General features: G+C 35.8%; 1 protein-coding gene across 1 annotated transcript in view; it reads left to right on the top strand.

Annotated features, from left to right (window-relative positions):
• LOC106106102 (lateral signaling target protein 2 homolog) overlaps nucleotides 1–22,178 on the top strand; it is a 30,356-nt gene extending 8,178 nt beyond the window's left edge. The window contains exons 2-13 of the mRNA XM_013286631.1: nucleotides 8,806–8,946; nucleotides 15,722–15,859; nucleotides 15,935–16,125; nucleotides 16,402–16,549; nucleotides 17,000–17,105; nucleotides 17,644–17,799; nucleotides 17,982–18,090; nucleotides 18,179–19,600; nucleotides 20,158–20,259; nucleotides 20,734–20,954; nucleotides 21,480–21,698; nucleotides 22,078–22,178. Coding sequence (XP_013142085.1) covers nucleotides 8,806–8,946; nucleotides 15,722–15,859; nucleotides 15,935–16,125; nucleotides 16,402–16,549; nucleotides 17,000–17,105; nucleotides 17,644–17,799; nucleotides 17,982–18,090; nucleotides 18,179–19,600; nucleotides 20,158–20,259; nucleotides 20,734–20,954; nucleotides 21,480–21,698; nucleotides 22,078–22,178 — 3,054 coding nt within the window. The remainder of the gene's footprint in view (nucleotides 1–8,805; nucleotides 8,947–15,721; nucleotides 15,860–15,934; nucleotides 16,126–16,401; nucleotides 16,550–16,999; nucleotides 17,106–17,643; nucleotides 17,800–17,981; nucleotides 18,091–18,178; nucleotides 19,601–20,157; nucleotides 20,260–20,733; nucleotides 20,955–21,479; nucleotides 21,699–22,077) is intronic.
• Nucleotides 22,179–22,405: the final 227 nt, after the last annotated feature.

Here is a 22,405-nt window from a genome sequence, read left to right as displayed (position 1 = left end):
GACTATCTCAGTAGGGACGTATAGTGAGCTAGTGATGATTACGTTGACATGATGATGATGATGATGATAATGATATTTAGTCGCCCTTACTCTCTTCACAGTAACATGTTTGAATACATATGATTTGTTGTCACAGTAACCGGGGCCATGGTATTTTTAATTGTTAGTTTTGAAGGCCTTACTTTATAGATTAATTTCTATCAAGATTTGCAGTAAATTCTTTATTACAATAAAATTTTATTACAAAGCTTTGTATGATTATCGCCTTATCTTACAGATATATTTCAGTCCGAAGTATTTTTAATTCTTTCTCAAAACAAACATGGAAATTAAGTAAATAAATATAATGTTAAATAAAATCGTACGTTTTAGGTTGATTAGACGGGTTATGGATCGGTATGAATCAAATATCTACTTCATTATGTTAACACGTGTTTTGTTATCAGAAACCTTACATTGTAATGACAGTACTAAAAGTATATCTATACTAATAAAGCGTAAACACACTTTATGTAGGATGTCAGCAATTACAGCATATTTTTGAATAATTACTTTTTTATGAATAAACCCATCACTCCGCAAACACTATCGACACGCCAGAGGCTTTATATTTTCACGTTATTTTATTTCATAGGTAATAATTTGGAAAACATTTGGCGAGAAAACGATAAAAACTACAATACAATAGTAGAAAGAAATAAGATTGCCATAGTAACGGTAATTGTTCGCCAATGGCAAAGGCCTTCGTTGTCAGTAAACAATTAAATTTAAAAAATATTGTTTTTTATAACATCATGCAGATGAAACCGCACGGCAACAGTATGTAAAAAATCCAGTTTTCAGTATTCCAGTCCAGCGATCAACAGAGCAGGATTACAACTGGAAAATGTAAACGTAGACTATAGTATTGGTTACGATCGCTGGAGTGGAATAATATAATCAGGGTATTAATGGAAATCATGTTTATACCGGTTAGCGATACATGCATCTGTGTTGATTTTTATAGCCCGCATTATTTACCATATGCCCTGATTAGTTACCAGGAATTCCCAGACGTGTTTAGCTTTGTAGTATAAGTATGTAAAACTTAATCTAATGTAATTCTATTACAAATTAAGGTCTTGTACAAACAGACGTTTCTGCAGCTGTAAATAATCTTTGCACAGACAATTTTTTAAAACACACGTTTTACGTTCTCGACGGTCTGACTATAGTTTGATTGTTGTACTCTGCTGTAGTTACTCTATTTTGAAATTGGAATTTACTATATGTATGTTGTTGGCCTGATGTACAAAACCGATATTATAAAGAGGAAAGATTTGTATTTTTGTATGTACTTAAAAAACTCAAAAATTCTTTCACCATTAAAAAGCTACATCAACAGTGAGTAACATAGGCCATTTTTTATATAATATTTATGCTGCGAAGACGGTAGCTATAGCTAGTAAATAGTGTCTGAAACTGGGCCTCAGCAACAACAGAGTGTTGCAATATATAATGAATCGATATGGATATTGTTGATAAAGATATATTTAGAATATGTTAATATCTACATCAGTTGGTGACGTCATAGTACAATGTCATTGATAAAATAATCTCTGTCGAGGTTGTATATTTGTATAGTACGTCATAACATCCAGTCTCAAATATATTTATAAACAAACCTTGAAAAGGTTGGTATAAATGATCGCTTCTTTTATGATGTACTTTCATATAAAACGAAAATTCTCGTATGGCAAGTTTATGTGGATATTTTCACTTTGACAAATTGTTGCTGTCAATTGTCAATTGTTAAACCTAACTCTAATAACTAAGCTGTTATACCTAGTCTAGGCCTAGTCGCCGACCTGCTGTGAATAATAATTCTAACTATACTCAGTATTCAAGCGGGCGTCTGCACGTAGAGTTATATCTCTGTAGACATGGCGTGGGTAATGAGGAATAACAATATCCCACCAATGCCCTTCTATAGTTATCAATGCCCGCATTCAATATTACAATGTCTTAATTGATTTTTATGCTATCCTGGTATTGTATAGTTGTAGTTACCTGTGAATTTTGTCTGAACGTTGATTGTATTTACTTCCCGGTTGCCTTTGCTCACGATTTCGCCCGCGTGTAATTAAAACAATATGCCTATTTTGCTCACTGATAACGTAGCTAATGGTGAGCTAATGGTGATATTTCAATGCATACAAAAATACAATTTTTTCTTCTTAATAATGTTAGTAGGTATAGATAATAAAAAAAAGATTTGCACAATGATTGTTCTAATAAAAAAAAACATTAAAGCTATTGTTAACAAGCTATTGCTCGCGACTTCGTAAAAACGAGTACTCTTCATAATCATGTTTATACGATTATATGTAGATAGCACTATATTTGAAATGTAAAATGGATCCATAGCCAAAAAGTCTGCGATATTTCGTATCGCAGATCGCGTTACCTTGAACGTCGTTCGTTTATATTCCATTGAATTTTTCCGTAATCTAAATTAATACAGCAAACTTGCGAATTCAACGCTAACTGGCGCAACTAAACCGTATTCCAATAAATAATTGAACAGCGCTTTTCAAATTGTAAATGATTCATCCGTTTGTAACTAAAATATTTTAACGCTTTTTTATATTGTAAGGTGGCAAACGAGCAAGCGGCCATCTGAATTCGCCAAAATGGCGAAGCGACCCCTGCCCATAGACATTTGCAATAGCGGATACGTTGCCTACCCTTAATCGACGGAGGAGACGCACATAAAGAGGATATTACCTCTTCCTATCCGTCTCCACCGTCAAATCCACGTTCCCTTTCTATCTTATTCTTACGAGAAAAAGGGTGGGAAGGAAAAGGGACTAAAGTTGAGCCTCCGCCACGCTAAAGTTAAAGACCATAGTCCATCTAGCGTTTTATAATTGTCGTTATAGTGTAATTTACGTCAAACCACTGCCTATCTATACTTCTATACTTATATTATGAATAAGAATAGATATATATTTTTGTATGTATAAATAACTCAAAAACTACTGTGCCGATTTCAAAAAATCTTTCGCCATTAAAAAGCGTTATGATGTAGTAACATAGGCTATACTTTTTCATTAATTTTTAATTTCCCGCGACGAAGTCGTCAACATCAACTAGTGTCTTAATAAATACCATAGTAATTTGTCTTCGTACTTGTGATTTTACATTGAAAAAGCATACTTTTAAACCATCTAGAACACACTAAAATATAGCGACTAAACTAAACCTTCAGTATGATATCAATATTTACATAATAAATATACAATATCTCTTTAGCTCCTGTTAGTATATGATAGTAAAATGTTTTAATACCTCTTTGACAGTAACATACTTTCCGTGTGTTTTTCATATGTATATTTTGGATTTTACTAGCTGTTCCTGTGCGGTTTCAACCGCATGAAAATAAAATTTATTTCATTGTTTACATTTGGCGAATTCTTAATTGAAAATGTCAAATCTACCGTTACCATAATAACCCTGCTTCCTTAATGTTGGCAGCTTGTTTTTTATGGTCCCTTTCCCACTTGAAGGTTTTTAATTTCTAATTTACCCCTAATTTTAATGACGTGAATATATATAGTCTAAAGCGTGTCGTAAGAGTAGGGCTTTTGATTAAAGAAAAAATTATTCAAAAATATGCTGTGATTAATTACACCCTACGCCACGAAGTAGTGTGTTTACGCTTTATTATATTAGTATAGATTTTGAAATAAATATAATGTATGAGACCAACTTATTTTAGAGAAAAATGTAAATGGTGACCGAAGAACATGTTTTTAAAACAGTGTTTTTTTGAAACAGGTATACAAGTGTTTCGCGAGGGAAGTTCCCGCCGTTTTCCTTATGTTATAGCGCACTTAATATTCTTGATCTTTAAAAAAGATACAAGGACAGTTCCTTATAACATCTTAATATCAAAAATTAAGAAAAATGGGTACGAATTTGATATTTAACAAATAGTTTATTAAAATATTTTGACAGTCAAATGTATGGATAAACTACAAATGGTTGTAAAACAAACATTAAAACAATGTTATCGTTTCGGGATAGAGATGGTCTGGCTATTTGCCAACTAGTACGTTTACCTACAGACTGTTTTGGATTTAGAGAACACAGACTGAAAGTGGGGAAGGTCAAGTACTGCCGGAATATTACGAAACGTGTCCTACTTTGTGTTTCGACATCAAGTAAGAAAACATAAACAAATTGCTATCAAGCAGTTAACCGATAAAAGATATATTGAAAGGATGAATGGAAAATTTGCGTGCCGAAAACCAAATTGAAGTATTTTTATCTTCCCACCCTAAGGAAAGGATGGGATGAGAATGGAATCTACTTTGATTTGGCAGTGGAGGAGACGTATAGGAATGTGAAATATTCTGTTTATGTGAGTCTTCCCTTCCGTTGATTAAGGGTAGGCAACGCATCTCCAATTGTATATCTGGGCGGCGAACGCTTCGTCTTTTTGGTGGGTTCAGATGCCTTGTGCGTAGTCGTTTTCCACCTAATGTTATAAAAAACTATTGTACACCAGTGGAAAATTGTATCGCTAAAATTGTTGGTAATTGTTGCTACGAGTTGTCCTACTTCTATACGGGCTTGTAACGACAGACTAGTGGTATTAAGAACACCTAGAACTGACAAGAATGCGTATAAAGAAACGTGAATAGTGTACTAGGACGTCGGCAATTTAGTCGTGATTTGTTGTCTGTTTCCAAAAGAATGGGACGTATGTCAATATTTTGGTGATACAATGCTTGTCTTAATCCGTCAGTGGAAACTCACCCTTACGACACATTCTTATTCGTCTCATTAGTGTACATCTGTTGACAATGACTCGTATATTTTGAGACGGACCAGGGTCAATATATTCCAAATTATATTCGTCATTTCTGTTTATAGGGCAAGGTATTTATGTGAATGCATCACCTTGTACTGAGACGTTCACCCAATACCATTGTCACTTTCGTTTGATTTAAAATAAATTCAATTGCCGTGTAAAAACTACAATAGAATAGTCGAGTTAGAATTCGGCCTTATTGAGTGTTTTTGTGACATCGGCTGTTAGATTTCGTTTAAGATTTTTTTATGGAATACATTGATAGTAAGAACACAACTATTGTGCGATTGTCGATTGTTTTGCCGCCCATTCAACTGTTTCGATGCACAAATAAAAATCGGATAGTGTGTCCACTTCCATATAATCTCATAGAATTCAAAGTCTAAGGTGTGCGCGCTATAAGAGTCAGAGTACTTCTAATGCTGAAATATTACTTTGTGTATTAAAATGTTTCTTTATAATTATTAATTTAAATCCTATGAAGAAAAGTAATCTATTGAATGGCTCTTACGATAGCGAGGCACAAAGCACGTGACAGATCTACAATTGCTAACGAACGTGATAAATCTATATCTATACTATTATTATACAGAGGAAAGATTTGTATTTTTGTATGTATTGAAATAACTCAAAAACTACTGGACCGATTTTAAAATTTACCCTTAGAAAGATAATTTATCTGTAAACAACATGGGTTGTATTTTTCTATTTCACACGGGCGAAGTCGCGAGCAACAGCTAGTAAAATGTATTATCGTAACACTACATTGTTAATCCAGCCACGGTACTAGAATTAATGCCGCCATAATCCGATAAAGTATTGGAACATGTTCCGTCATAATCCGTAAAACTATTGGAACATGTTTCTTCATGAATCGCAAGTAAACCTATGAAATTTGTTTATTAAATGCCCGAGATGTCTTGTAATATTCAAATGACTTGTTAATTAATGTTGAAAAAATGTATGCCATAGACCGTAAAATTGGTGTTTAACGTTTTTTCTTCTTCTTAATAACTCGTTTGATGAAGTGGCGCGTTTAGCGGACATCTGCAATAAATGACCCGTTCGCTTTCGGGTGCTAATTATTTAAACTGCTTTATTTATAATTAAACTAGCTTTCGCCTGTGACTCCGTCCGCCTGGAATTATAAAAAAAAGTAAGTAACCAATGTGTTCTTCCAGACTATGATCTATCTATGCCAAATTTCATCGACATCCGTTCAGCCATTTAGGCTACAAACTCTAGCAAACATTCCATTTAAACTTTCGCATTTATATTACTGGGATGTAAACTTTACAAACGTCTACGAGTTTTAAGTACCATTGACTAGTTGATTGTTTTTATGTTCAACGATCTAGAAATCTTAGCAACATGTATGTTTTCTAGTTATTATAATGATATGCGTGTTATAATAAGTACACATTCTTTCCTTTGTCACGATATTTATGATATGGGTAATAATTAAACACTTATAACAAGTATCAAGACTTGTTAGTAAAACAATCGATGACTAACCTGCAATAACAAGTTGGTAAAATTGACTATTTCTATCTAGGAGTAGGTAGTAAAGGTTTTTCTGTACTAGTTTACCACCAAATCCCTTAACGCGATGCTCTTTTGTTCCCGTAATTAAATGCAAATATGTTATAACCAACATTTAATTAAGAAATGTACTACAAGAGAAGAGAAAGAAACGGCAAAACATGATCTCCCCTACCCTATCCTAGCCCCGTTGGTGCGGCGCACGAGATTTCGTTCTCCAAATAACTATATCATCCGTTATCTGTCATCACTTCCTTCTTGACCATGTCACCTTTCACACATTCCATCTCTTTCTAGGTCTACCTCTACCGATGTACCACATTCATAATAAACATAGTCCTTGTCACATGCGATTCATGCTTTAAGACATGCCCATACCATACTAACCTTTTACTCCATAATTTCTCTACCACTGGGGTTATACTCAAACTTCTTCCAATATACTCATAACATTGACATATTGTTATAAATTAATACTAGCGCTAGTAGTATTACAATTACTAGTTCTAGTAGTAATACTACTTGAAAATATATACCTAGTAAGAATGTTGTCTGGTCCATTATCTCCGTCTTGATGGTCCCCTAACAATAACACACTCGATTTAACAACTAGCAGATAATAAAACTAACAAAGGATATGATTCATGAACCAATTTCGCGATAAACCGATTGCATGTATTATGTATGGATAAGCTATTGTATGTGGTGTCTAAATTTTCTCGAACATTCCTCTTTGCGTTACAATGTTGACTTAATGCTAAAATAATATATCTTGTAAAGGCACAGTTTTGGTTGATTTTCCTTTGAACTAGTTTCTAAAAACAAATGACTCTCGCAGTATTTTTTTTTTGTTTTTTCGTTTGTTTAGATTTTTTAGTCATATATCCCATTAAACTTTTCTTTGTTACTATTATTCTTTAAAAATGCGCATACCTTTGACAAAACTATCGTACAACTGTTTGGTCTCGCTGTGATTTCTATGAGCTTGTATGGAGGAGCGCACACTACTCCTTTTTTAGTTGTTCAACTAAACTGTTGAATCAGCTGCGAAACAATCGACAATCGCACAACAGTGCGATAGCTACTCAAGTTGTACGGCCGGTCTAATAGTTATTTGCCTATTACCTTAAATGACCATAAATACCAATACGGACTTATTCTAATTCTTATTTGACACAACAGACAATATAATGTTACGAGTATCAGCTGTGGTAACTTACGGTTACTTTGAACCAGATAGATGTAGCAAATGAGCAAAGAGAAAAGTTGCACAAATTGATATTGATGCCGGCGACACGCTGTTTCTGCTATTGGGAGCGTGTCGTCCGGACAGTAGGAGGCGCGTTTGATTTTATTCCTCACTTGTACAAGTTTTAAGTCAGTGGTATTATGTCTATATTGTTTGAAGTAGGATTGTAGCGCATTAAAGAGTTTTATTTTAAGAGTCGAACAAAATTTATAGCGTCTTCAAAAACTCCGTGCTTATCATTGTCTAATATAGTAGAGTGTGAATAAATAGACAAGTTTTGGCAGTTTTTTTTTCATATGTGACTTGTAAATTGTATTAACTCGAGTACGCAATAACGAATCATTTGTGTAATACTATGTGTAGTATAACATCTTTTATGTAAATGTTTTATGTGTGAGTTGTTAAAAGATCTTTTAATTGTCTTATACGCGTATTAATCATATGCCTATTTGTTTTAAAACATACAAAATTAAAATAAAAAGTGAATAAATATAAAGGCAGTCGAGTAAACTGGATCGAAGTAAACATTGCATGTATTACGTATTGTAGTGCGGCGCCGACCCGTCGACCGAATCGTCCTGCCCAAGGACTGTCTGCGAAGCTAACTTTATTACCTTATAGCTCTATTTAAACTGGATGTATTATTTTATTAATATAATTTTAAATTTATTATCGAATGTTTTGTCTATTTTCATATTTGTTTTTAGTAAATTTTTCTAGACCTATATTTTAAACATGTTTTAGTTTTAAAACATCTAATTAATATGTCTTGATTGAGTACTAACAATCTCGGCTATTGCCGTCTTTGTGTAACTTAATTGAATTAAAGCTTGTTTTGTTTGAAGGATACGGCTTCAAATGGGCCAAGGCGTTACGTCGTGGCAATTTCACTTTCTATTGACTTGTGTGAGCTCTCCTTCAAGTCTTATGGAATTAATTAACCTATTCATAACGTTTTGTAATTTGTTCTCAAGCAATATAAGTGTTTTGTATACAAATGTTGAGACTAGTTGAAGTTGCGGAAGAACGTGGCATTTAAACAACCTTTATTTCTTGCATTTGACTTTGATTTTGATTTGGGTTTAACTAATTTTTTTAGAAAAATTCGTAGAAAATTATACATAAAAAAATCATTTTATAAATATCCTTGTTACAGAGAGAGGATCAATCGTTACTGGCTCAATTCTTCTTTGCGGACGACGCGCTAAACATCATAGCGTCAGAGTTGGACTCCTTCGACGGCCGCAAGGACCCGGAGAGATGTTCCACACTCGTTACACAGCTACGGCTCGCACAGGTAAGAGAAGACAGTCAAGAATTAAGTGAGAGGAAGTCTTTAACCTTCTGTATCACCCTACCGATTGGAGACTACCCACGTAAAAGTGACTATGCCTTAGTCAACTATTAGCCCACACCCGTTTAGTTCACATCACGCATATTTCTTTGCCGATTGCTGGTAGTACCACAATGTTAGTAGACGAATAACCAAACCCTCACCTTATATTTATACTAAAACTCTACTGTATATCTATACTGATCTATACTTCTATACTAATATTATAAAGAGGAAGGATTTGTATATTTGAATGTATTAGATTGCCGTTAAAACCACTGGGACGATTGTTTAAATTCTTTCACCATTAAAAAGGTTATTTATCTGTGAGTAACATAGGCTATGTTTTCTTAATTATTTTTTTTAATTATACTACAGTGAAGTCTTAAAAAAGGTGGCATGTGTTGCAAGTATTCTGTTTATATAAGCCAATACTATATGGATATGATATTTTCACTTGTTATTCAAATATTATAATTGAAATTAATATCATACAATGGAATCTATTCTATTTTGTAATAAAGGAATACCAAGGGACCTCACTGAAATCACGGAAGTTGACGTAACTTGACGTGTATCGAAAATTGAACTCTATATCCAAGTTTTAAAGTTGAAAATTGTTTAGTACATTGTAAATGGTGTGGTTTCATTACGATTTTATATTGAAGGTTTAAGCTAACCTATGTTTGAGTTGCGGTCCATTGCTAATGGTTGTATAAGGTTGCACCTTATGTCATGGGTTACGCATCGCTTTGTCGGGTGTTGCAAGTATTCTTGGTTATCAGACTGTGAATTTTTCATTGTACAGAGAATTAGGTATATGTTTGTTATGGTATATTAAGACCCCCGGTGTACAAAAGTCTATGTGAATTTTAGATTTATTGTAACACTAGCTTTCGCTCGTGACTCCGTCCTCCTGGAACAAAAGTGAGCCTATGTGTTCTTCCAGACTATGTACACCTGTACCAAATTTCATCAATATCTATTTAGCCGTTTAGGCTACAAACTCTAACAGACATCCATCCATCTAAACTTTCGCATTTGTAATATTAGTATGGTTATTATGATAGCTAAAGCTACTAAGCAGTACAACAAAAAGACCAAATTTGGTGCATAATATACCTACTGGATATGATGTTGCCAGTAAGGTTGCCCGGTCTAATTTAAAGCAAAATGCAATCTTTATCTAAAAATTTGAATGAACTGACGACTGATAATATTGGAATGAAGTTATAGATATATTTTGTCTTAGTATGCTATTATCGTTTGAGTCAGTTTTTTTGAGCTACTATCGCCGTTTTTGTTAAGAATTTTTTATATTTAGATATGAATAGTACTTATTACATTTAATAACTGACAACATAATTTTTTATATTAGCTATGAATGTCAAGGAGCTGTTTTTACTGTTGAAAATTTTTAAGACATATTTTTGTCTCGCTCGCACACTGCATAAATCAAATGTAATATTTTCTTTGTACAGTTTGCTTAATGGAAAGTGGAAACTCGCTGTATACCATCATCATTAAACTCCCGCTTTAATTGAGGGACATAAAAATATACGCAGGTGGCGCATTCCTTGTTTTGTTCATTCCCTTTAAATTCTTCTTTTGTTCATGCTTGTTAAAGGATATTAAGGGTGAGTTGCACCATATCGCCGGTTACCGTTAAAGTTAAAATTAAATTAAAATATTTGGAATAACCTTAAAATTTACTAAGGGTGAGTTACATTAACTAACTATAAACCAGCACATTCCCGATGGTTACGTCTACGGATGTTCATGATATTCGCTACACCAGTTTTGCGCTGGTCAAAGTGACGTCATATTTGACACTAATCATAACCGCCCGATTTTGGGCGGTTATAGTTAGCGTTACGGTTAGTGTCAGTTCGGTAGTGTCAACTGTCACAAGCTCTTATCTTCAAAAGTACAAATAATGGAAAAAGTAATGGAAAAAGAAAATCTCTACTATTATCCTATACGTAATCCAGAAGAATAAAGTCTTGCGTGCTCGGGAATAATGGATTTCCAAGATGGAACTCGAAATTTGGCCATACATTCAGTTTGGACAAATTTCGAGTGTCTAAGGCCATAGCAACAGCGCTTGTCCCTTTTCTCTTATTTAAAAAAATGTCATCCATAAAAGAACAATTTATAATATGGAGAATAAATAAGATGCATTTATATTTGTATAATTTTATTGCTTCATTTTTGCTACATATTTGAGTAGTAAAGTAAATACAGTTTCAATAATGGCCCAAACTAGTTTATTTTCACAAGAGTTTGCCATTTTCTCCATCTCCATGGGCAAAAAGTTTATGTCACTATAAAATACCATGCGTATGATACATAAATATATACGGCGAAACATGGATTTCCAAACATTTTAATTTACGTAAATGTTATTCTTGACACCAATTTGACCCTTTAGTGACATTCAGGTTTAAATGTTTCCATTGTAAAAACGAAAAACACATAAAACCTCTGTGAGAACATGTTTTTGCACTTGTAACCCTATTAACTATAACTATAATTTTTACGATAACCGGCGATTCGATGCAACTCACCCTAATTGTCGCTACGCGTTTCCATTGCAGAAACACTTCTATACAAGACCTATACCAGTATTTTGTAGTAGAAATTCACGGTTAGAAATACAACTTCTGTTGCGAATAGTTTTAAACATAAAAAATGGGTTATTGAACGTTATTGGACAGTAATTGTCTTGACACCACTGGACTGTTCACGCTATAGTTATGGATAAATCTTAGAATGATTGTAATTATGGATGATGTAACAGTTTTAAACGAAGTTGCTTTGCCTATAATTTACTGTCTTGACGTTATCACGTAGGACCGTAGTCAAGCGCTAGTATACTCAAGGTAAACGTTAATTAAGATGATCTCTTAGCGGCCATTTAACAACTTTGAATGTGACAGTTAGATCTAAATCTTACTTCTTTCTTGTTACTAATATTATTATAGCGAAAGTTTAGATAGATGGATGGATGGATTGTAGCTTTAACGGCTGAACGGATCTGGATGTAATTAGGCGTAGACGTAGAGGATAATGTGGAAGAACACATAGGCTACTTCCTTTTTTATTTTTAATTCCACGCGGACGGAGTCGCTGGCGATAGCTAGTTATTTTATAAATTAAATGAAACTTTTGAACTCGATGTTTATACTTGGATTAACATCAAAATTGCGTTTTTTGTCTTTTAATTTACAAAAACGAGTTCACGACACGACAGCCGCTTGATTAGGTTTTACAAAGAAAAATGTTGTTTTATTTTAATTATGACTCTAAGGTCGTCGACCGCGCCCTCTATGGTGAACCCATAAAAATGTAATGCCCACAGGGTCGGTGTTCGCAAGCCACCTGGCGTCCTTCGAAATGTCAACTACTAAGCGAATTTATATGACGGGTTTTGATATAAAACTTTTTCACAGCCTAGAATAATCGTTCGGTCTGAAACAGTTTTTGCTTATTCATGGAACATTTTTATGTTTTTTTTTTTAATTTCTTGAATATTTTTTTAAGATCGCAATCGAAAGTCATGATCTAACGTTTGGAGGATGATTGAATAAATTTGTGCTCCATTTTATGCATCGAAATGAAAATTTTTTGGACTGATCTCGAATCCAATATTGATTTCAATGGCTTGTGGCAAAAAGGTTACATCTGGAGTTATTATTAACGAAATACTAAAACGAATTACTTACAATGTAAGCATTGTGAATCAGTTTTGTTTTTCTGTAGTGAAGACTGACAACGATAAAGGCTGTCAGATGCATCGTAACTAAATGCAGTAGACAAATAATAAGACCAAAAATTATTCAATATCTCAATTATTCATGAGGTCATGTTCTCATTCACAATCCTTTAGTATGATACTTTTTTTAGATGGTTTTATGTCGATTAGTACTTCCTTTAATCTATCTATCTATACATATAATATATTGAAATGTCTGTTTGTAATATCAGAAGAAAAATTACATTTTTAGGAAGATGATGTATTTGCCTTGCTGATACCGAAAATCGCATTAATTTTTTTTTTGCCTGTCTGTCCGCAAGCCGCAGTTGTTCCAGGTAAACTTTCGACCAATTTAGACCAGACTTTCAATGAAGGGTAGTTGACATAGACGGGCATATTATAGGCTACTCTGTTATGTTAATATTGCATGGACGAAGTCGCGGGCAACAGCTAGTTTTATAATATCGTAAGACGTTAATGAAACAATGATCCTTGAAACCGAATTTTGTTTTTGAATTTGGTCCTGTCCTTTAAAAGAATGACTGGTTTAAAAAAAACCGGTTCTGCAGGTGTTGTGTTTTGTACATATGTTGATAAATTATATATGCTATGCATTTATTTAATAAGCAATATTACATAATGTTTTCTAAATATTTTGAATTTCACTATAGGTGCAATTTTTCTAGCTATTGTTTAAAAAATAAATATAATGGCAATATACAAAATATATACTATAGCTATTTAGCTATAGTATATATTTTTACTTTTTACTATAGTATCATTTGTCTTGAAAGATGATCCTAGTATACGGAAAACTGTTCCCTTTTGAAGTCAAGAAGTGAGACTGAAGTCTAGTAAAATTTCAATTTGAACCCATCTTTAAACTATATCACACTAGTCTCAGGAATATTTACCAATATACGTCGAAGAACTGTATTATGGTTGATAACATCGTGAAATTATTTTAGTACTAGCTAGCGAGGAATTAAAAAAAATAAGTAAGCCTATGTGTTCTATCAGGCTGTTCTCTACATTTATGCCAAATTTTATCGAGATCCATTCACCACTTTAGGCTAACAAACTCTTAACAAACATCCATCCATCTAACATTTAGTATTAAGATTAGGTTGTTTATTTCTTACTAACGGTAGCATTATTTTACAAAGTTCTTATCGTCAGTTGCTGCTATAAGCGTGACGGCGAATTTAGTTGTATGGAAATTTACTTACTATGAGTGTATGTGTATTGAGTTCGAGACGATTTTGTTTTATATGAGTCACGGAAAGAACGATCGTGCGCAGTGACGTCATCATGTATAGTGATGTGCGTGTTATATGTAGTGCCTAAATATATCGATGAAATTTTAATTGATACTTTTTAGTAGCAATTTTTACATTCAAATTCAGTTTGGTAAATTTCAACACATTCACAGTTTTCTAGTTGGGTATTTTTAGAGTAAAATAAATATGAATAAAAAAAACTAGAATCGTACTGTGAAATCGCAATTGAAGATATTTATATACAGATACAGACACTTGTCTTATTAAATAATTTAGTCTTTGTTTATATTGAGTAATCATATATTTAAAAAATCGATGTTTACACAAGTACGTCACTAGTAATCGTGACAATCTGAATCATTTATAAAACATTACACAGTATGTGCACAGATGGTCTGTTACTTTTGTTGCGAAATCGCTCGAAACTTGGTTACCTGAGATTCGCGGAAGAAATTTAACCACGTTAAACATCCCAATATAACCCCAAACATGATTATTGAGAGCGCGCGCACCTTTGCCTGTACTATCGCACAATGTTGTAGCTTCGCTTTGATTCCTTTGAGCTTATCTGTGATTTTTTTATGCAACTAAACAGTTAAATTCGCTGAGAAACAATCGATAATCGGACAACAGTTATGCGATAGTTTAGACAATGCTGAACGCCGCTCGATAAGATAGTTGTTGTACTTTCTTTTCTTATAAAATAAAAATAATTTTAGGATCGATGTAAAGGATTAAATATTGAATTCGGTGGCTAGTGACTTTTAGTATAAAGAATTGACCGTAAAACACACGCACGTGGTTATATTCTACAGTCACGCACGTGCATGTGGCGATACCCTTATCGGTTAATCGTTTAGACATGCTAGAACGTTATTTGTTTGTTATCGAAAGCATTTTTCTTTGTTCTGACATTGTTTTTAAGTATTATGCTGACATTATACGTACGTTATGCTTCCGTAATTTAGTGAGTATTCCAATATTACGTTACATGTCGATATCAAATTAAATATAGTTTTCTAGTACCAAGAATTATGTGAAGTTTTCATTAATGGATTTCTTAAACGACAAAAGGTGATGCGTGACTTGTGAACATCTTTATAACAATTAGTACGATAACAAACTGCTTAATGAATAGAGACTTTTCTAGAATTCAAAGAGTTTTCCTCTATCGTTAACAGTGTGATCCACACCATGTTTGGTTAAAACCGCTTTATACTAGTTTATACCATCTTAAAGCTGGTAATCATTTCAGTTCTCACTGTGGTAACTAACTAAGAGTGGTTTAAAGGTCATGTAACGTTACCATTAGCGTATTTTTGCCCTTTTCGATAATCTTCAACTGGTTCAAATACGATTACAGATAGAGCGGTTGTAGTTACATCGTAACACAATAACGATTCTCTCCTAATCATAAGTCTCTCTGAGTATCACACGAATAAAAAGTCTTCAATTGGAATTGTTCTTTGGGATACATTGGACCATGTCATTGGTAGTCTGGCCAAGGTAATGCTATAAAAACGTTTGCCACTAAGCCCTCGCCGCGATAATTGCCTTGTTTACATTCACCCGGCCGTTTGTAACGAGATTTCCTTAATATCGACTTACCTGTTTTCTAACCGGCTTTTCAATGTTTGTTGTCGAAGAAAATTGGTTTCTAATGCTCATAACGCATATTAAATTTCAAATAACTTGTTTCTAGGATCGTGTGTTGAACGTGACGAGCCAGATCATGGACGAGGTGCTGGGTGAGGAGCGTGTGGCGAGAGGTTTCCGAGTAAAGTTTCCTGAAGACGTACTCCAGGATAACCTCGCGGGACAGCTGTGGTTCGGCGCAGAGGTACATATTCTCATTCTGTGCAGTGTCTGGTGATGTTTTTAACAGGTAACATATCTAAAACGTTACCCTTTGTAGTGCCTGGCGGCGGGTTCATCGATAATGAACCGTGAGGAGGAATCGGCAGCAATGCGACCTCTCGCTAAGGCACTCACCCGCAGCCTGGAGACGGTGCGCTCACTGCTCCGTGAGCAATGCCTGCGCTCCAGAGACCTGGCCCTATCCCCACACGACGATATGCTCCACGAGAGTCTGAGAATATTTGATAGGTGAGACTGAGATAGATAGAGTGAGTCTGTTTATATTTATAATAATCTTATACAGGTTTTCCGTAATAACAACTGTTTATTGTCCGTGTTTTGAAACAGCCTGCTGTGTCCATCAGAAGTTTTTCAGGGCATAAATCTTACTGCTACTGTACATTAGTGGTCTAAAATTGTTTGGAATCAGTTTAATGTAACTTGACAAAAGAAATTACCCTATTCAGTATAGAAGTCGACTTACGAGATAACTGTTTCTTTTCGCTAATATAATATTGTTTGCAGGTTGTTTGCAGAATTTGAATTGTGCTACGTCAGTGCCATGGTAAATGTGAAGACCCCCCACGAGTTCGAGGCGCAGCAGCTAATCTGCGTCCTGTTCTCTGAGAGTCTTCGCAGAGCTTTGAAACAAGAATTGTTAACACAAGAACAGGTATACTCTATAATGAAAATAATGTAAAATGCAGCTGTGCGGCTTCATCCGCATAAAATCATAAAAACTTTATTTTATTGTTAACATTTGTCAAATTCTCAATTTCGAATATAAAATTACCGTTACCATAATATCCTTGCTTCCTTAATGTAGTAGTATGTTGTAGTTTATGATTCCTTTCCCATATTAAGTTTTTTTTTTTTTAATTTATTTACCCCTTACGTTTAATAGCGTGAAAAATATAGTTTAAAGCGTGGCGTAAGTGTAGGGCTTTTTATTGAAGAAGGATTTTTTCAAAAATATGCTGTGATTTCTGACATCATACGCCACAAAGTGGCGTGTTTACGCTTTATTATATTAGTATATGTAGCATCGACTAACATTTAACATTTATATTGTTGACCCTTACATTCACTTTAACAAAATAAAGACGTTACGCTTTTGTTCCAGGTCGATTCTTACGACCCGGCGTTAATGTTCGCGGTGCCCCGCCTCGCTATAGTCAGCGGTCTGCTCATATACTCCAGTGGACCTCTTAGTATTGATAAACCACCTGGTAAGTTAGCTTTTTATTTAGGTGAATAGAATATACTAACTGATATTGCATAATTGTTAACTAAATTGTTTGTAATATCACGTCTAGGAAAGCATTAAAGAGGCAGACGGGAGACATTTGACATGTTTTTAAGATTGTGATCGTTATTTCTCTCTACTGCGTAGGAATATGTGTAACTTTTGTATTCCATTAGAGCCCGCGGTACACCTTTTACTAAACTATCGCAATTGCAGATGCGTTGGCCTACCCTTCATTGGTGGAGAAGGAGACGCAAGTAAATGGACATTTCCCCTTCCTATGCGTATCCTCCACCGTCAACTTTTCTTTCCCATCCTTTTCTCTAAGAAAAGGGTGGAAAGAGAAAGGGACTTAAATTAGGCCTCCGGCACCACACTCATCAGACGAAACGCGGAATTGCTCCCACTTCATGCCAATCTTCTGTGTGGTCGTGGTATTACACCGAGCGAACCGGCCCATTCATGCGAAGATGTTAAAGCGGGCTCTACCACTGTTATATATATGTGTTGAATGTTTTCAGAAGAGATGTCGGACATGTTTCGTCCGTTCCGCACGCTTCTGCACAAGATCAGGTCGCTGTTGTGGACGTTGGAGCGGCGCGAGCTGCTGGCGCTGGAGCGGCTGCTCTGCACCAACGAGGACATCTCCAACCTCGCTGCACTACACCTGCCGCAGGGTGAGTATGCACTAATGAAAAAAGATGCCTTGATATGACAAAGCATTTTGAAATTCACCAATTTAACGGCAAACGACATATATGTAAATTATTTTAATTGTTATTAGCATCAAATATTTCTTATCTGAATTTACTTGTTATGTTTTATAGCACATATTGTAAGTATTATTATTATTTTCCAGATGTCGAAAGTATGACGGACTCAGCTTGCCACTATCCGGATATCGGAGAGTTTGTATCCAAGTTCTACGCCGACCATGCTCACTGCCGCGACCTCTACGCCACACAGAGGTTTATATTTATCTTTGTTTTCATATTATAAAATTGCTCTACCATCAGCTAGAATCGGAGATTTAATTATTTAATTGTTCTTTTCCAGCTCAAGTGAACCAACAATAACAGACGCCGACTATCTCCCTGATAATATAGAAGTTATGACTCCAATTATTGATGGACTGCGACGTCTCACTGAAGACCCCGAAGACACACAAACTGACGACGAAACCATCGACAAGAACAACCATCACTACTCGGACACCACTAGCACTGATACATTCCAAACAAACGACAGTAACGTAGAAAAATCTAGAAAAACAAGCAGAACGGAAACAAACGATTTATCTTCATTAAGAAATCTATCAACCAATGGACTAATGATGTTCGATCCTTTAGTTATAAACGCAGTGTCCGCCTCCACGTCCGCAGAAACAAATCGACAACTCCCAGATAATGATTTAGTCACATCACTAAACGAGCAAGTGACAGAAATTGCGGACAGACTATCATCGATAGCGACAGACATCGATATCCAAGAGCACAATCAGACGCATTCGTTATCGACAAACGATGTCCCAACACTAATAAATGAGACGGATTTCGGGTTTTCGGGGCCCAGAAATGAACCGTTAAGTTGTATGCCGTCGACAAGTCACGGTTATCTCATACCTAACGCGATAAGTCAAGAACCTGTCGTACTTGCATCCTTATCGCATAATAACTCTGCAGTTTTCAACCAAGAAGACGAAGAAGTGACAGGTGCTATACTAAACTCCGATTTACCACTTATCATGCCTGATAACATCGAAGCTGAGATAGTCAATACAAACATTTGTATAGCAAACGCAAATCTATCATCACTTTTACTAACGAATGACGAATTTAGACAGAATTTCGTCGATAATGACATAGATGGAGATAATGCGAGTTTCCATTCAGCAAAAATGACTCTAGATAGAGATGAAAGAGTGAAATTTATGCTAGGCTATGACAGTGAACATGAATCTCCTGTAGATTCAGGTGTAAGCACGGAAAATACTAGTTTAGACAGATCACCTGATACAGATCAGAGTAAAGACAATTTTATGCAACAGAACAGGGTAATAAAAGATCTAGAAGAAGAGAGAAGAGAAGATAGAATCGAGAATTATCTAGAAAGATCCTTTTCGACGGATGATACCATCAAACAAGCCGGACCATCAAATAATGTAGAAATAGATAGAATAAGTACAGAAGAAGATGGTTTGAACGAAGCGACGAATATAAAAGACTTAGATTGGACCAATACAGAACAGAGTTCAAAGGATTCCATAAAAGAATTAAGAAGGAGTTCAGAAGTTAAAAGCGTAGAAGAAAATAGAAGTTCGACAGAGTTGGCGACACACAGCGGGAGACAAAGGAAATCGAGGAAGAGTTCAAAGAAGAAGAAGAAGATGTGGCCGCCTGGTATTGTGATATTGGACAATCGAAATACTCAAGTTCAAAATCCTTTGAGACTAAATTTGGATCATATTATGGATGAAAGGTAAACTTCTGTTTAATTTCAGAATTTCTACATAAAATTTTCAAAGTCTCGACTAACTACATAATTCGAATAATTTTTTTGATACTCTTGAAGGAAAAAAGTAGAATGTCAGTTAATTCTTTCCGTAGATACTTTCTAATAAACATCCATCCATCCATCTAAATATTAGCATTTATTATATTCACTAACATTTGCCAGCGAATCTTTTTTATACTTGACTAGTTTTCGCCCGCGACTTCATCCTCGTGGTATTGAAGAAAACAAAAGTAAATAGCCTATGTGTTCTTCCAGACTATCTTCTACAAATATGCCAAATTTTATCGAAATCCATTCAGCCGTTTAAGTTACAAACTCTAACAAACATCCATCCATCCACCTATCCATTCATCTTTCCATCCATCCATCCATACATCCATCCATACATCCATCCATCCATACATCCATCCATCCATCCATTTGTCCGTTCATCCATCCGTCCATCCATCCATCCATCCGTCCGTTCATCCATCCATCAATCTAAACTTTCGCATTTTAATTAGTATAATTGTATGTGTCAGTGGTACATCATGCACGTCGGAGTGCGCGGACGACGAGCAGATAGCGCTGGCGCTGCAGGCGCAGGAGCTCGCCGCGCGCCAGCAGGCGAGGGGCAAGTTCAAGTGAGTTTTTTTATATCATAAGGTGGCAAACGAGCTAGCGGCCACCTGAAGCCGCCAAAATGGCGAAGCGACCGCTGCCCATAGATATCCGCAATTGCAGGTGCGTTGCCTACCCTTAATCGACGGAGGAGGAGACGCACATAAAGAGGATATTTCTCCTTCCATCAAACAACACCATTAAATCCATGTTCCCTTTCCATCCTATTCTTATGAGAAAATGGATGGAAAGGAAAAGGGAGTAAAATTAGACCACCGGCAACACACCCATCAGAAAAAACGCGGAATTGCTTCCACTTCACGCCTGATTTCTGTGTGGTCGTGGTATTACAAATTCGCAAAAACGGAGTCGTTGCTTATGCTTAATCAACGGAGGAGACGCACATAAAGAGGATATTTCCCCTTCCTATGCGTTTGTCAGTTTTAAAATATTGTAAAAAAATGTAGAACTAGAGTCTATTAATCAATGTATTCCAGATCTAGCGAAGACCTGATCCACCGTCTGTTTGTCTGCATCGCTGGAGTAGCTGACCAGCTGCAGACCAACTTCGCAGCGGACCTGCGGAACATCCTCAAATCAGTCTTCCTCATGAACCAGACCCCAGACCCGCCTGAAGAGGAACCAGAAACCTGCGACCCCTCAGACAAAGGGAATGCTATAGAATACGAGGTCTCCGAAGACCAGGTTATACAGAATGGTGAGTTATATTTATTAAATTAACACGATTTTCGATTTATATTCCAGACTGTATTCTACCTCAGTGCCATTTAAAAATAACCTTTCACAGCAGTTTTTTGACATTGATAGGGGGCGCCTGCTAGTTTTTACAGTTACCAGTAAGCAAAATGTTGCAAACTTCTTTCAAAATTCTGACAACAAAAAACTAAACTATGTGTCAATTTTTTCGATTTTTATAAAAAATGTTGCTCGCGACTTCGCCCACGTGTATTTAAAAAAATAATATCTGTGTTATTCTGGAAAAATTACCTTTCTAACGGTGAATGAAATTTAAAAATCTGCCCAGTAGTTTTCGCGTGAATCAAATACATACAAAAATCTAAAAATACAAATCTTTCCACTTAATAACAATAGTATAGAACATTTTTCAAAAACATTAGTCAAAATATGATTTCCTAGATGACATTGCTACTACATCCTTGTATGTCTAATCGATGTATCGATGTCGTATCGATATTGTACCGATGTTGTATCGATATTGCAGGCAGTTCGTTCGACAGCGTGTACTCCGCGGAGGAAGTGTACGCGGACAGTTCCGACTCGCCGTCGGAGAGCAGTGCGCGGCTCGCGCGACGCAACACGGTCGCCGCGCCGCGGGACAGAGACAGACGCAACTCATTGGATGGCACCAATCTGCAGGCATCTGTGTCCACTGGAGATTTAACTTACAGGTACTCATCCATCCATCACCAGCTCACTATACGTCCCCACCGAGGGGCTCGGAGCCTACCCTAATATGGGGTGACTAGGCCATAGTCAACCACGCTGGCCCACTGCGTGTTGGTTGACTTCACACATATCTTTGAATTTCTTCGCAGATATGTGCAGGCATCACGATGTTTTCCTTCACCGTAAGAACGTCGGGTAAATTATGTACATATGAAAAATCGAAAATCACATTGGTACAGCGGGATTCGAACCCAAGACCTGTAGATTACAAGTCAAGTATTCAAACCACTGAGCTACCGACGCTCTTAACATTATACCCTATGTAAAACTGGGAAACGACCTTTCCCTACCAGCATAGTGGAAGCTGCTATGGACGGAGTCTAAATGGGGTGCGCTGATTTCCTTCCGCGAAGCTGTTATGCTCAAGAGACTGCAGAGCGGGAGCAAGAGAGTGATCCCGCCCGGCGTCGAAGGTCAAATCAAATCTGAGGGCGGTCACCAAAGGGGTTTTTAGTTAGGACCCTACGTTAGGGTAAAAAAAAATCCTTAGTATGGCGGCTCTATGCCGCTCTGTCGTTCCCCTAACATATTTTATGTACGTGTCGAGCGGATTTATCCTTATTACTTTATTAAAATTTTAAACTCAAATTATACTCAGATGATATGCAAAAAATTCAAATTACAATAAATACAATTTGTACCCTAAGTTAGGGATAACTAGGTCTTAGTCACACGCTGGCC

The sequence above is a fragment of the Papilio polytes genome, unplaced genomic scaffold (genome assembly GCF_000836215.1).
Source record: "Papilio polytes unplaced genomic scaffold, Ppol_1.0 DF822400.1, whole genome shotgun sequence".
NCBI lineage: Eukaryota > Metazoa > Arthropoda > Insecta > Lepidoptera > Papilionidae > Papilio > Papilio polytes.
This window is presented reverse-complemented; position numbering and strand designations above follow the sequence as displayed.